Source organism: Stegostoma tigrinum, chromosome 26 (assembly GCF_030684315.1).
Source record: "Stegostoma tigrinum isolate sSteTig4 chromosome 26, sSteTig4.hap1, whole genome shotgun sequence".
In the NCBI taxonomy this organism is placed as follows: domain Eukaryota; kingdom Metazoa; phylum Chordata; class Chondrichthyes; order Orectolobiformes; family Stegostomatidae; genus Stegostoma; species Stegostoma tigrinum.
In genome coordinates this window covers 25,339,089-25,351,677 of record NC_081379.1, presented here as the reverse complement: position 1 = coordinate 25,351,677, position 12,589 = coordinate 25,339,089, and the positions used below count along the sequence as shown (strand labels likewise).

The window sequence follows — 12,589 nt, the reverse complement described above, 5'->3', positions numbered from 1 at the left end:
GTTTCCTGATTATTAGTTAATTAATGTTTATCCATCCTCAGCCATTTGGATTTACAACAGAACTATTTCTGTTACAGCTAGAAAAAAAGTTGACAAGCTTTGTTTTTGTTATACATTGGAAACAGTAAACCAAGTTAAGAGTTTAATCTGTTAATTGTATAGAAAATAACTTTTCCAGAATAAATGACAACATTCAGTTTATCTGTAAGAAAAGGTCAGTATATTTATGGATTGCTTTATAAAAGGTACTATCATACATTGTTACATAGTAATGAATTCACAAAAATATGAAGAAATATTTACAAGTAAAACACAACCACAGAACAGTTTCACTTTCATCAAAATGAGACACTTAGCACAGTTTCTATTTGCACAAAACAAAACACTCTTTAAATTCATTTGATTCCATCTGGAAATTTGCAAGCACAAAAGTAATCCCTATATCACCAAAGCAGAAACTGCAATAAAACAAAACCCTAGAGCTAACAGGTGTATTCATTGTTCTTTCAAACTGTTACACACCTAGACCCCTCTGAAATTCACCGGGTCCCCCCACAACCCACTTTCTGGGGAGAAAAAGAAATCCAAACACTTTCAGGTTTAACCCTTTCACACACCTCTTCCGAGTTACAACTAAAATTCAGATAAGCTTGTTCCCAAAGTGATGAAAGAACTGAATTCGGTCGAGTGTTAAAAGACTGATAAAAGTGACAAGATAACTGCAGAAACATCATAGGTTTATGAATAAATATATTTTTGAGTAATGATTTCAATAAGAAATAATAACTTATTTGTGCCAGAATGATTAAATACAGTGATTAGAGAGCTACTGTACATAGGTTGGTTTACGAGAATATATTGCCCAGGAAACAACTGAATAAAACCTAGTAACCTGGCATCTATGAGTGAAAGGGTTAAAATAACAGCATCTGTACAATACAAGGAAAAAAACAAGCAAATGGGCTAGTTTTAAAATAATAACCCTTTATTAGGTACCGAGTGTCCCTTACAGTGTTTTTGAGAAAAAAAATTACAGTGGATATTAAGGAGGAAAAAAAACTTCGATATCCAGTTTATGCTTGGCTAACACACATACAAGGGATGCCATATTTTCTAATTTCTGTACACTCCTTTCTTCCTCCAAATAAATACAATTTGCACAGTAGGTATCAGAGATGAAAAAGTCTGACCTTTTAACATTTTTACTGTATTCCTTAATGCTTCCAATAAATCTAAGTAATTGATAGAGGTAATATTTATACAGAATTTACATGATACAAAGCTTGACACAAGCTGAAAAAATTGCTACCAGCTCATTGTTAAACATTTTTTTTTAAATTTGCCTCCTCTAGTTAGAGTTGTATTTCAACAACCCAAATTACAATATTCACTTTCTTAATAAATTATTTACAAGCTTTTGAAGTACAAAGGAACCAGCAAAATTCTTTTTATTTGAAAGGATATGTTTCTACAAGAAACAATGTTCAGAGAGGAGAAACCCAGGTGCGCTATGTACACGATGAAAATTGAGCTCAAAAATCCTTTTTTAAATGTTTACATGTTTGAAATGATCCCTGAAAACTTCACAAAAAATTATAAATGAAATTTGTTGTGAAAATTCTGTCAGAGGTTAGAAAGTTTTTTTTGTTTTTTTTCCTGTAGGTAGAAATTATTTTGTACAATATAAACAACAGGAAGAGAGCTCTCCTGGCTATGGATAACCACGAGAGCACAAAAACCCTGGAACTTTATACAGAGAAGGTGATTACCAATAGTCACGTGCAAGTCTGTAAGCGAATAGTGCACAAAGCCTCCATAGGCCAAACCCTAGTGCATTAGCACAAAAATAAAAATTTGCTAAGCCAGCATATCTACAATTTGCAAAACATTGTTATAATTAAAAATATGTAAAAGGAAAATGACAGAAATAAAGCATTAAAAAAGCACCAAACTTAGACTAGATATACAAGATGCTAATGCTGAGGCCATAAATTCCCATCAACTACTTTATTTACTTGCGTAGAAATATATTCTGACCATAAACCTTCTCAAGTATTAAATGATCATTTCTTTGCATTTTCTTTTTCCTTACTGTATAAAAGAACACAAAAGAAAAGGTAGCAGCATTCACTGAGGCAGAAAGAAGAGTGGGGACCCTGTTCCACTACATGGAACCTGGGAGGAAGAACTAGTACTGGACTAGTTTACTGTGACACAAAGTGGTAAACACCTTTCTTTCCAGAGGAAGAGCACCTGAATCCTAAATGCAGTCCCAACACTTATGTGCGTTTTAGCTTTAGGTTCAGCAGAAGTGCGAATTGTTGGTTTGGCAAGTGCAACCACATCTAGGTTACTGCTCTAAAATGGAGCATCTTACACCAGGCCCTTTTAATTGAGGGTTCCTCTACAGTGTTCTGCACCACACAGACATGGAATTTTCACATCTTCAATGGGGAATTTGTAGTCATATGTAATCTCCTCGTTCACATTTATTTGCTGTTTGGAGTAAATCACAATCTTCTTTTGTGACTCCACCGTGATAACTTTAGCGTAGCAATTAGGCTGTTTATAGAGAAAAGGAATTCACAGTTAGGAAGGACGATACAATAGCTTTGTGATCAAGTTTCAAGGATTTCTCTTCATGCCTAGAATAAAGATTCAAGATATCTTTAGTTTTAGCAAGTGTATTTTTTTTTAAATAAAGGACTCCCAACACTATTCTACCAAAATGAAAACAAAATTTGACATAAAACATTTGCAACAATCAGTGCTCTGTTAAATATTCAAGTGTAAGAGTAATTTTTAAGTTCCTTCTATTGTGTTGTACAAGCCCATGGCTCAATTAAAATTTAAACCCGAGTTCAGAATTTAAGGTAACAAAGTGTGGAGCTGGATGAACACAGCAGGCCAAGCAGCATCTCAGGAGCACAAAAGCTAACGTTTCAGGCCTAGACCCTTCATCAGAGAGGGGGATGGGGAGAGGGAACTGGAATAAATAGGGAGAGAGAGGGAGGTGGACCGAAGATGGAGAGAAAACAAGATAGGTAGAGAGGAGAGTATAGGCAGGGAGGTAGGGAGGGGACAGGCCAGTCCAGGGAAGACGGACATGTCAAGGAGGCGGGATGAGGTGGTAGGGAGGAAATGGAGGTGCACCTTGAGGTGGGAGGAAGGGATGGGCGAGAGGAAGAACATCCCAAAACCAGCCCAGCTCGTCCCCTCCCCCCACTGCATCCCAAAACCAGCCCAGCTTGTCTCCGCTTCCCTAACCTGTTCTTCCTCTCACCCATCCCTTCCTCCCACCTCAAGCCACACCTCCATTTCCTACCTACCACCTCATCCCACCTCCTTGACCTCTCCATCTTCCCTGGACTGGCCAGTCCCCTCCCTACCTCCCCGCTTATACTCTCCTCTCTACCTATCTTGTTTTCTCTCCATCTTTGGTCCACCTCCCCCTCTCTCCTTATTTATTCCAGTTCCCTCTCCCCATCCCCCTCTCTGAAGAAGGGTCTAGGCCCGAAACATCAGCTTTTGTGCTCCTGAGATGCTGCTTGGCCTGCTGTGTTCATCCAGATCCACACTTTGTTATCTTGGATTCTCCAACATCTGCAGTTCCCATTATCACTTCAGAATTTAAGGGGCAATTTTGTTGTATGGCAACTCAAGCAACCATAAGGTTCATGTTTCTCAAAAGGCAAGTTACAATTAGGTCTCAGCAGGTCAGGCCTGTGAATTGTATTTCTGTAAAATATTGTAGGTGCCTTTTGAGAAATGCAATTACTTGTGTTGCTCCACTGTTAGCAATAAATGCAATGTGCCAATCTATTAATGTCTCAAAAATGTCAGCCTCTGATAACTAAGATTATAAAGTTACCGAACCAGAGCAGATTGCCATATCTCCTCAGTATTTCTAGGTCTTCCTGTTTATTTTTTCAAGTTTGGCAGGGTTTACTATTATCCAATTACTGACTATTTGAAATGGCTTCTAAATTATATACTATTTGCCAATGATTTGGATGAAGGAATTGAATTTATGTTAGTTAAAACTGACATCAAGATAACACTGGAAAGTAAGTTGTCAAGGGGAGGTAAACTGTTTACAAAGGGATATAAACAGGTTGAGTGACTGATCAAAAATCTGGCAGACAGATTATAGCATGGGTAAATGTATATTTGTTCATTTTGCCAGGGGAATAGAAAAGCAGCATACTATTTAAATGAGAGATTGCAGGACTCAACTGTACTGAGAAATCTGGAATTCCTGGTGCTTGAATCACAAGGTTAGTATGCAGGTACGAAAGTATATAGAAAGATGAATGGGACATTCTAAATTTATAACAAGGAGAATGGAATGTAAGAATAGGAAAGTTTCATTTCAGCTGTAGAGGCATTGGTGAGGCCTCATACACAGTAGTATGTACAGTTTGGGTGCACTTGTTTGGGGGGAAAAAGCATTTCTTTAGAATAATTTGGAGAACATTCACTTTACTCATTCATGGAATAAAGGGTTTATTTTAGGAAGAACAAATGAGAAGGTTAGGCCTACATAGATTGGAGTTTAGAAGAATGAAAGGAGATCTTGTGAAAATGGGACATGCCATTTGGCACATTCAGCCTGTATCGTTATTCAGTAAGATTAATGCTAAATGAATATCAAAAATCTAACTAACTCAACTTGAAATAAATTTAAAGACTTAGCTTCCACAATCTTGTATGGAATCTTGTGTAGAAACACAAGATCGAGGGAACTATAGAAGGCGAATACCATGAAGAGTTTCTTTTTTGTTGGGGGAGGCTAAAACTAGCAGGCATAGTTTAAGAATACAGACAGGAGGAGAACCTTTTTCTCCCATGGAGTAATTACAGCATGGAATTCACTTCCATACAAAGTAGTGAAGGCTGAGTCTTAAATTTATTTCAGGCTGAGTTAGTTAGATTTTTGATAGACAAGGGTAGTCAAGGATAATGGGTATACATAGGAAAGTGGAGCTGAGACTAAACTAAATTAGCATTAATCTTACTGAATAACGAAACAGGCCCGAAGTGCCAAATGGCCTATCCCTGTTCCCACATTTCCATATTTCTAAATGTTGAAGTCAAAACAATACTTGCATCAGTTACATGTATAAGTTTTAACACTCAAATACATCTGACAAATGCACATACTTACATTGCAGCTATGGTTGATAAATCTGGCAAAATTGCCACACTTTGTGGCATCGATAATAGAATCGTGGTCTACCCTGAACATGTAGCTACTGCCAATCCCCTCATCTTCATATCGCTTTTCTCGCATGTCTGCAATAACCTGAACAGAAATAAAATCAGGCATGGGTTAAAGGAATTTTCATTCCATGTTTGGCAAATGAATAACACATAAAACACTGGTTTGTAAAGAACAATGAATATCTATCGTGGGAATAATTGGTTAATTGAAATGAGACATTTGGTTCTCTAGGTCTGAGTACTGTGGGTCAAATCAGGTACACAATTATCTGTTGCCATGTGATTAGCCCAAAATTATTCATTTAAATGAAATTCATTTAAAGCATTACAAAAAAATTTGTAGAACATTTTTACAATGTTAAGTGATTAGTTTTCCATTTCGGTTATAGAGTGGCATTCAATGTGCCTGGTTGGATTCCCATGGACAAGCTAATACTTAGCAAATGAATAAACTGACAGCATTGTCATGAAGTTCAGCAACATCACTGAAGGATGCCTGGTAGTGCTCCCTATTCATAATGCCAATGAAGGAACAAAGATTCCATTGAAACTCAAACCTACGTTTACCTCTAGCCTGCAGTGTCAAAGCATAGTACTCGTCAATGAGGAAAGATTGAGAAACTGCTGTGCATAGATATTTCTGGTTACCAGCACCATCGATTTGGATCAGTGATATTCTTGCTTCAAATAAAACTTGCAATTTTAAATTTAGAAAGCTCTTGATCCTTCAGCAATAACAGAGTGGGTCTTAGAGAATGGCAAAGAACGCAAGACCGCACTTTGAGAAGGAGAACGAGCCGAGTGGGGAATAATAAGCACCCTAACCAGTTTGAAGGTTCAGAGTGTGTGTCAGAAAGAAAGATCAGGATGCGATATCACAGGGGAACAAATAGGTAAATGACTGGTGAGTATTGTTGCTCTGCATTAAAAATATTATGTATTAACAAATTACATTGAGCAGCTGATGAGTCTAATTCTTTCATCAATTAAAGATTATTTCTATGAGTAAAGTGTATTAAGTACTTGGAGGATTTGTTGGTATTAGAAGATTTATTATTTTTGGTATGGAATCATTAGCAGTAGTGAGATTATTAGTTAATGATAAATGTCAGCTGGATAATTTGATTGCAAGAAAACTAATTACAAGGCTCAGAGGAGAATTGAAAAGCAAATAAGGGAAGCGAACAGACAATATGAGAAAATAATGACAGCTAACTTAAAGGGAATCCCTAAGTCCTCCTAAGGCTTATAAATCAGTAAAAGATGGTGACAGAGGAGTAACTAGTTGTAAGGGATCAAAAAAGGGATTGGCAATGACTCTGAACCTACAAACTGGTTAGGGTACTTATTATTTTCCTGCATGGAAGCAGGGGGAGTAGTTTTTATTTTAAATGAATATTTTCAATTTGTCTTTACCAAGGAAGATGATGCTACCCAGGCAACAGCAACTGATACACCAGAAGGATTTAAAATTGATAAAGGAGAAGGTTTTTCCTAAACAGTCTGTACTTAAAAGCTGTTGAGGCACCACCACTGGATATGATGCATCTAAAGGTACTGAAGGAAATGAATATTATGAGTCCCTTAATCGAGAGTCCACCCTTGCCACAGCAAAGCCCCTATTAAAAATCAAAAATGACATTCTGGGGATTGTAACCATGACAGACTCGCCCATTTCATCTTTCTTGACCTGGTTGCAGCTAGTGACACAGTTGAACACATTATCCTCTTCCAGGCCCTCTCCACCCGCACCCATCTGGGTGGTTCTTCCCTTGTCAGCTTTTATTCCGATCAATCTTGTGGTAACCACAGAACTACCTGCAATGCTTCTATCTTTCCATTCCTTCTGGAAATCAAGCATCTATCATCAGTTCCTTTCTATTTCTTAACTACTTGATGCCTTGCTGACCTCATCTGAAAACACGTCAAGTTCCACAGGTATGCAGACAACGGTTACCCCATCTCGCTATCGCCTCTCTTGACCCCTTCACTACCTCATATTTCATACTTGTATGTAAAATCTAATACAAAGTTGTGTATGAACAGAAATTTCCTCCAAATTAATATTGAGACTGATGTGCATTTGTCACACACTTTGCTTTAAGAACTGATGCTATCCTGCAATTTGGCCACTTACTGCACCTCAAACAGACCATTTGCGACCTTTTCTCAAAGTTAATTTTTATGGAATACAAGAGTCTCTGGCTAGGTCAACATTTGCTGCACATTTCTGATTACCTTCAAGATGATGTAGATGAGCTGCATTTTTATACCACTATAGTCCATGCACTGTAGGGATACTCTCAGTGCTGTTAAAGGTGCAATTGCAGGATTTTGTCCAAGTAAGAGTGAAGAAACAGCTAAATAGCTCCAAGTCAGGATGTTCTGCAGCTTTGAGAGAAACTTACTAATTGTAATGTTCCCACATGCTGCCCTTGTCAATCTGGATGATAGAGGTCACAGCTTTGGAAGGTGCTGTTGACAAAGCCCTGCAAATTGCTCCAGTGCATCTTAAAGCAGTATGCAAAGTTACGGAGGGAGTGACTATTTAAAGTGGATTGAATGGTGATAATCAAACAAATTGAATTGTCCATGGTACTGTAGCGCTTTGAGTGTCATTGGAGCTGCATACGTCCAGACAACTTTGGAGTATCCATTACATTCCTGACGTGTACCTTGTAGGTGTTGAGTTTGGGTACTTAGGAGGTGTGTTACTTCAGAGTTCACAATCAATGACCTGCTCTTGTCGATGATGTATTTATTTTGGTGGGTTAAATTAAGTTTCTGATCAATTGTAATCTCAAAATGGGATTCAGTGATGATAATGCCGTTGAACATCGAAGGGAGATGGGTTAGCTTTGCTCTGGTTGAAGATGATCAGTGTCTACTACTTATCAATTGAAGCCTGAATATCATCCAGGTCTCACTGCGCGTAAGCATGTACTACTCTTGTATTTAATGGTGTTGTGAACGAACACTGTACAAACATCAACATTCCTGTTTCTGGCCTTATGATGGCAGGAAGGTCATTGACAAAACAACAAGGGTAACAGGGTTTATGACACTTTTGCTAGACTTCCTTGCTGCCACATTTAGTCAAATGCTTCCTTGATATCAAGGGCAGTTACCTTCACCTCACCACTTGAATTCAGTTCTTCTGTTCGTTTGAACAAGGAATAATGAAGTCTGGAGTAGAGCGGTCCTGGAGAAATCCAAATTATTAATGGACAGATTATGGTTGAATAATTGCCATGTGATAGTAAATGACACCTTTTGTCATTTTGCTGATGTTTAAAGTAGACTAATGGGGTAATAATTGGTCCCCTAATTGTACTTGTAGTTTTTGTGGACAGCACACACCCAAGGGAACAATCCATGTTGTTGGGTAGATGCTAGTGTTGTAGTTGTACTGGAACAGCTTTACGATCAGCACAATTAGTTCTGGAATTAATGAGTCTTTGAGTCTGATAGCTGGCATGTTATCAGAGCTCACAACCACTGCTGTTTTCTGCCCAATAAAAAGAATGAACTCCACCACCAAGAGTGCAGACTTTCATCTCTTCAATATCTCAACTTCCGTCTCAATGACCTACTGATAAAAACACTCATCTATGCCTTTGTTAGATCCAGACCCAACTTTATTACAGTATTTTCTTGTCTGGTCACTCAACTTCCATGCTACATAAACCTAAGTCAACCAAAACTTTGCTACTCGTATCCTAACTTGCACCCATTGTTTACCCATTATTCCTTTGCTTACTGAACTACAATGGCATCTGGTCCAGCAACATGTCCATTTTAAAATTTGTATCCTTGTTTACATGTACCCTTCCAGCTTTGCAATCATCCAACATCTGTGCTTTTCTGATTCTGAACTTGCATATCCCAATTTTAATTGCTCCACCCATCACATCAACTAAGTTCTTCAACTCCTCCCTAAACCTATCCCTCTATATTTCTCTTCTCTATAACTCAGATCTTTTATCAAGATTTTGGCAATTTTTTTTTAACATTTCCTTATATACCTTCATGTCAAACTTTGTTTGATTAACAGTGTCCAGCACAGTCAGAAGCACATTTTGGTGTTACAAGTTACAGAGATCTGAAAATTTTTGCAAACCAAAAAGGGGATAAACATACAGTGAGAAGTAAACAAGTTTTTACCTGTCTGATATTTTGTCCAACATATTCAATGACCATTTCATCTGCTGCGATAGGTTCCATGGCAAAAAGCCCCCATTCATGGATATGACTCTTGGCAAATCTCAGCTTCTTCCTACGGAACTGTTAGTGACAAGGTGCAATTAAAACAGGTTTCTAATCTCCTTGGAAAAAAAAACTCCTTCTGTAAGCATCGATAACTAAAAAATGGCCATGCATAAAACAAGGTATTATTTATGATCAGAGATAGTAGGAACTGCTGATGCTGGAGAATCTGAGATAACATGGTGTAGAGCTGGAGGAACACAGCAGGCTGAGCGGCATCAGAGGAGCAGGAAAGCTCAGACGTTTCAGGTCAGGACTCTTCTTCAGAAATAGGGGAAGGGAAGGGGGTTCTGAAATAAATAGGAAGACAGGGGAGGCGGATAGAAGATGGATTAAGGAGTTGATGGGGTGAGAGTGGACAGACGGGTCAAAGAGGCGGGGTTAGAGCCAGTGAAGTTGAATGTAGGTGGGGAGGAGGGGGGGAGATAGGTCAGTCCAGGGAGGATGGACAGGTCAGGGGGGGTGGGATGAGGTTAGTGGGTTGGGATGGGGGTGGGGTTGAGGTGGGAGGAATGGTTAGGGAGGCGGCGACTAGCTGGGCTGGAGTCCTTTCGGGTCAGGACCATATCTTCTTTCACAATTGTACACAATTTAATCGAGAATGTGAACACAGCCATTAGGAGTTGTGGAATTTAAATTCAGTTAATAAATAAATTTGGAATGAAAGCAAGTATCAATAACAGTGACCACCTCACTACTGGATTATCATAAAACTCACTTAGTTCATTAATATCATTTCCAGACAGAAATCAGTCATCCTTGGTTGGTTCAGCCTTTGTGTTACTCCAGGCTCACAACAATGTGACTGATTATTAACTTTGCCCTAAAATTGCCAAGCAGACTACCCAGTTAAGGGAATTTATGGATAGGCAATAAATGCTTATCTTGCGGTAATGCCTACCTAGAAAAGTTACAGCACAGGACATTCAGCCCAGTATGTCCATGCCAGCTCTCCGCAACAACAAATCACTTAGTCTCTATACCTCACTTGTTCCTCACAGCTCAGCATTTTTTTTCTTTTCAGACAAAAATCCAATTCTCTTTTGAAGGCCTTGTTTGAATCTGCTGCCACCACACTCTCTTACAGTGAATTCCAGACCCTACCTATTTGAAGTGCATAAATGCTTTCCACACATTGCTGTTGCTTCTTTCTTCAATCATCTAACTTTGTCAGTCTTCTAGTTCTGTATTCTCCTATTAAAAGGAACCAATTCTCCCTATCCACTCCTGCAATGTCTTCTTCGTTGTTGGATTGGAAACACTATATAGATAATTCTCCTGAATAAACTTGAGAAACCTGGGATAGTAATAGTACAAAGTCCACACAGTAGGTGGACCGCAGATTTGTTCCTCCAATTTGTGCTGGGGTTATCCAGTCTGAAGGAGGGCACTGGGAGCAGCTTTTTAGGTTTAGGCTTTGGCTAACTGCACAGGAATCAAGCTCAGCATTTATATAACTTGTTGACACTCACTGTCCTTACTCAGAATTGTCATTTGGGGAAGATACCACGGAGAGTCCAGTACCTATGAAACCACACAACAGCAAAAATAATTGAATCATAAAATAATAAAAGCAAAGAAAGACAGAAATAAAGAAAAAATAAAAATGTTTTACTGACAAATTTTAGCAAAACATTCAAGAGACTTAAACGTTTAAAAAAAAAACCAACTGAAAAAGATCAGGGTAATATTAAGAAAATCAGTGGTTTAACAAAAGGCATATGCATTATGTTCACCTAAACAAACAGAACATTCGATCTGGAGGCAGCAGATGGTTTAGTTTTAATGCGAGTGAACACATCTGGTGGGACTGAAATGTCTTCTGTCCTGAGATCCTGTTCTGGGGAAAGCTTTAGAAACTACCACCAAAATGAATGGGATGGAGATCACAAACCTTCAGTTGATTAAATTTAAGGAGATCACTATCTGCAGGTAAGCCACCCATAAAGGACGAGAGGAGTCTGCGCTGCTCGGACCGCCTTTCTGAGCCTGCTCGACTGGAAGCATGTGGTTGTGCTGGAATACTCATTCCCTGTTTGAAAGAAAACACATTAGTAGTTTTGGCTCTGTAAAACATACTTAAATCTGAAGAGTTTGTATAAATAGTTATTTGCCTTATGCCCTATTTTTGTTGCTGATTATCATGCAAGTGATTGGCTTTCAGCAATCTAACAAACAAATAAACATCTCCAACATACAACAGGTATCATTCATGTTCAGGTTCATAAAAATTCAGCACCACTTTTAATCAGAGAATCTATCAAAATCACTCTCCTCTACTGCTCAACAGACTTCTCACCGTCAGCTCTGGATCCTACCTGACTGATGGTGCAGGGGACCCAACAACGATTCACACTGCAGGGTGGAAATCATTGCACAATTTAACAAGAATTATGATCCTCACGCATATCCTGTGGCAGAGTCCAATCCCACAGAACACTGCCATAAAATGGAAACAGTGCCAATAACTCTGAGTCACTGGCAAAGGAAAAAATGGAAACGGCAACATTAAATCGAGACATGCAGCATGGAAATGGGATCTTTGGTCCAACTCATCCATGCCGATCAAGTTTCCCCAACTTAAACTAGTCCCATTTGCCTGCATATGGTCAATATTCCTCTAAACTCTTTCCAGTCACATATCTATCCAAATGCCTTTTATATGTTGTAACTGTAACTATATCTACCACTTCCTCTGGCAGTTCGTTCCACATTCAAACTGCCCTCAGGTTCTTTTTAAATCTTCTTCCTCTCACCTTAAAAATATGCCCTCCAGTTTGGAACTCTCCAACCCTAGGAAAAAGGCCACTGCTATTTACCTTAAACCATTTTATAGACCTCTATAAGGTCACCCCTCAACTCCTACGGTTCAGTGAAAAAAATGTCTCGGCCTGTCCAGTCTCTCCCTACAACTCAAACCTTCCATTTCTGGCAACATCCTGGTAAATCCTTTCTCAACCCTATCCAAGTTAATAATATCCTCCCCATAGCAGGGTGACCACAGCTGTACACATATTCCAAAAATGGCCTCACCAATATCCTGTACAGCTGCAACATGACACCTCAACTCAATGGTCTGAACAATGAAGGTAAGTGTGCC

At 38.8% G+C, this 12,589-nt stretch overlaps 1 protein-coding gene across 1 annotated transcript in view; it reads right to left on the bottom strand.

Moving 5' to 3' along the window:
- Positions 1 to 259: 259 nt before the first annotated feature.
- Positions 260 to 12,589, bottom strand: part of setd1ba (SET domain containing 1B, histone lysine methyltransferase a) — a 120,014-nt gene continuing 107,684 nt past the window's right edge. Inside the window, exons 16-19 of the mRNA XM_059655054.1 lie at positions 11,384 to 11,521; positions 9,388 to 9,507; positions 5,168 to 5,305; positions 260 to 2,562 (exon numbers count right to left, since the gene is read on the bottom strand). Coding sequence (XP_059511037.1) covers positions 2,389 to 2,562; positions 5,168 to 5,305; positions 9,388 to 9,507; positions 11,384 to 11,521 — 570 coding nt within the window. The 3' untranslated portion in view covers positions 260 to 2,388. The remainder of the gene's footprint in view (positions 2,563 to 5,167; positions 5,306 to 9,387; positions 9,508 to 11,383; positions 11,522 to 12,589) is intronic.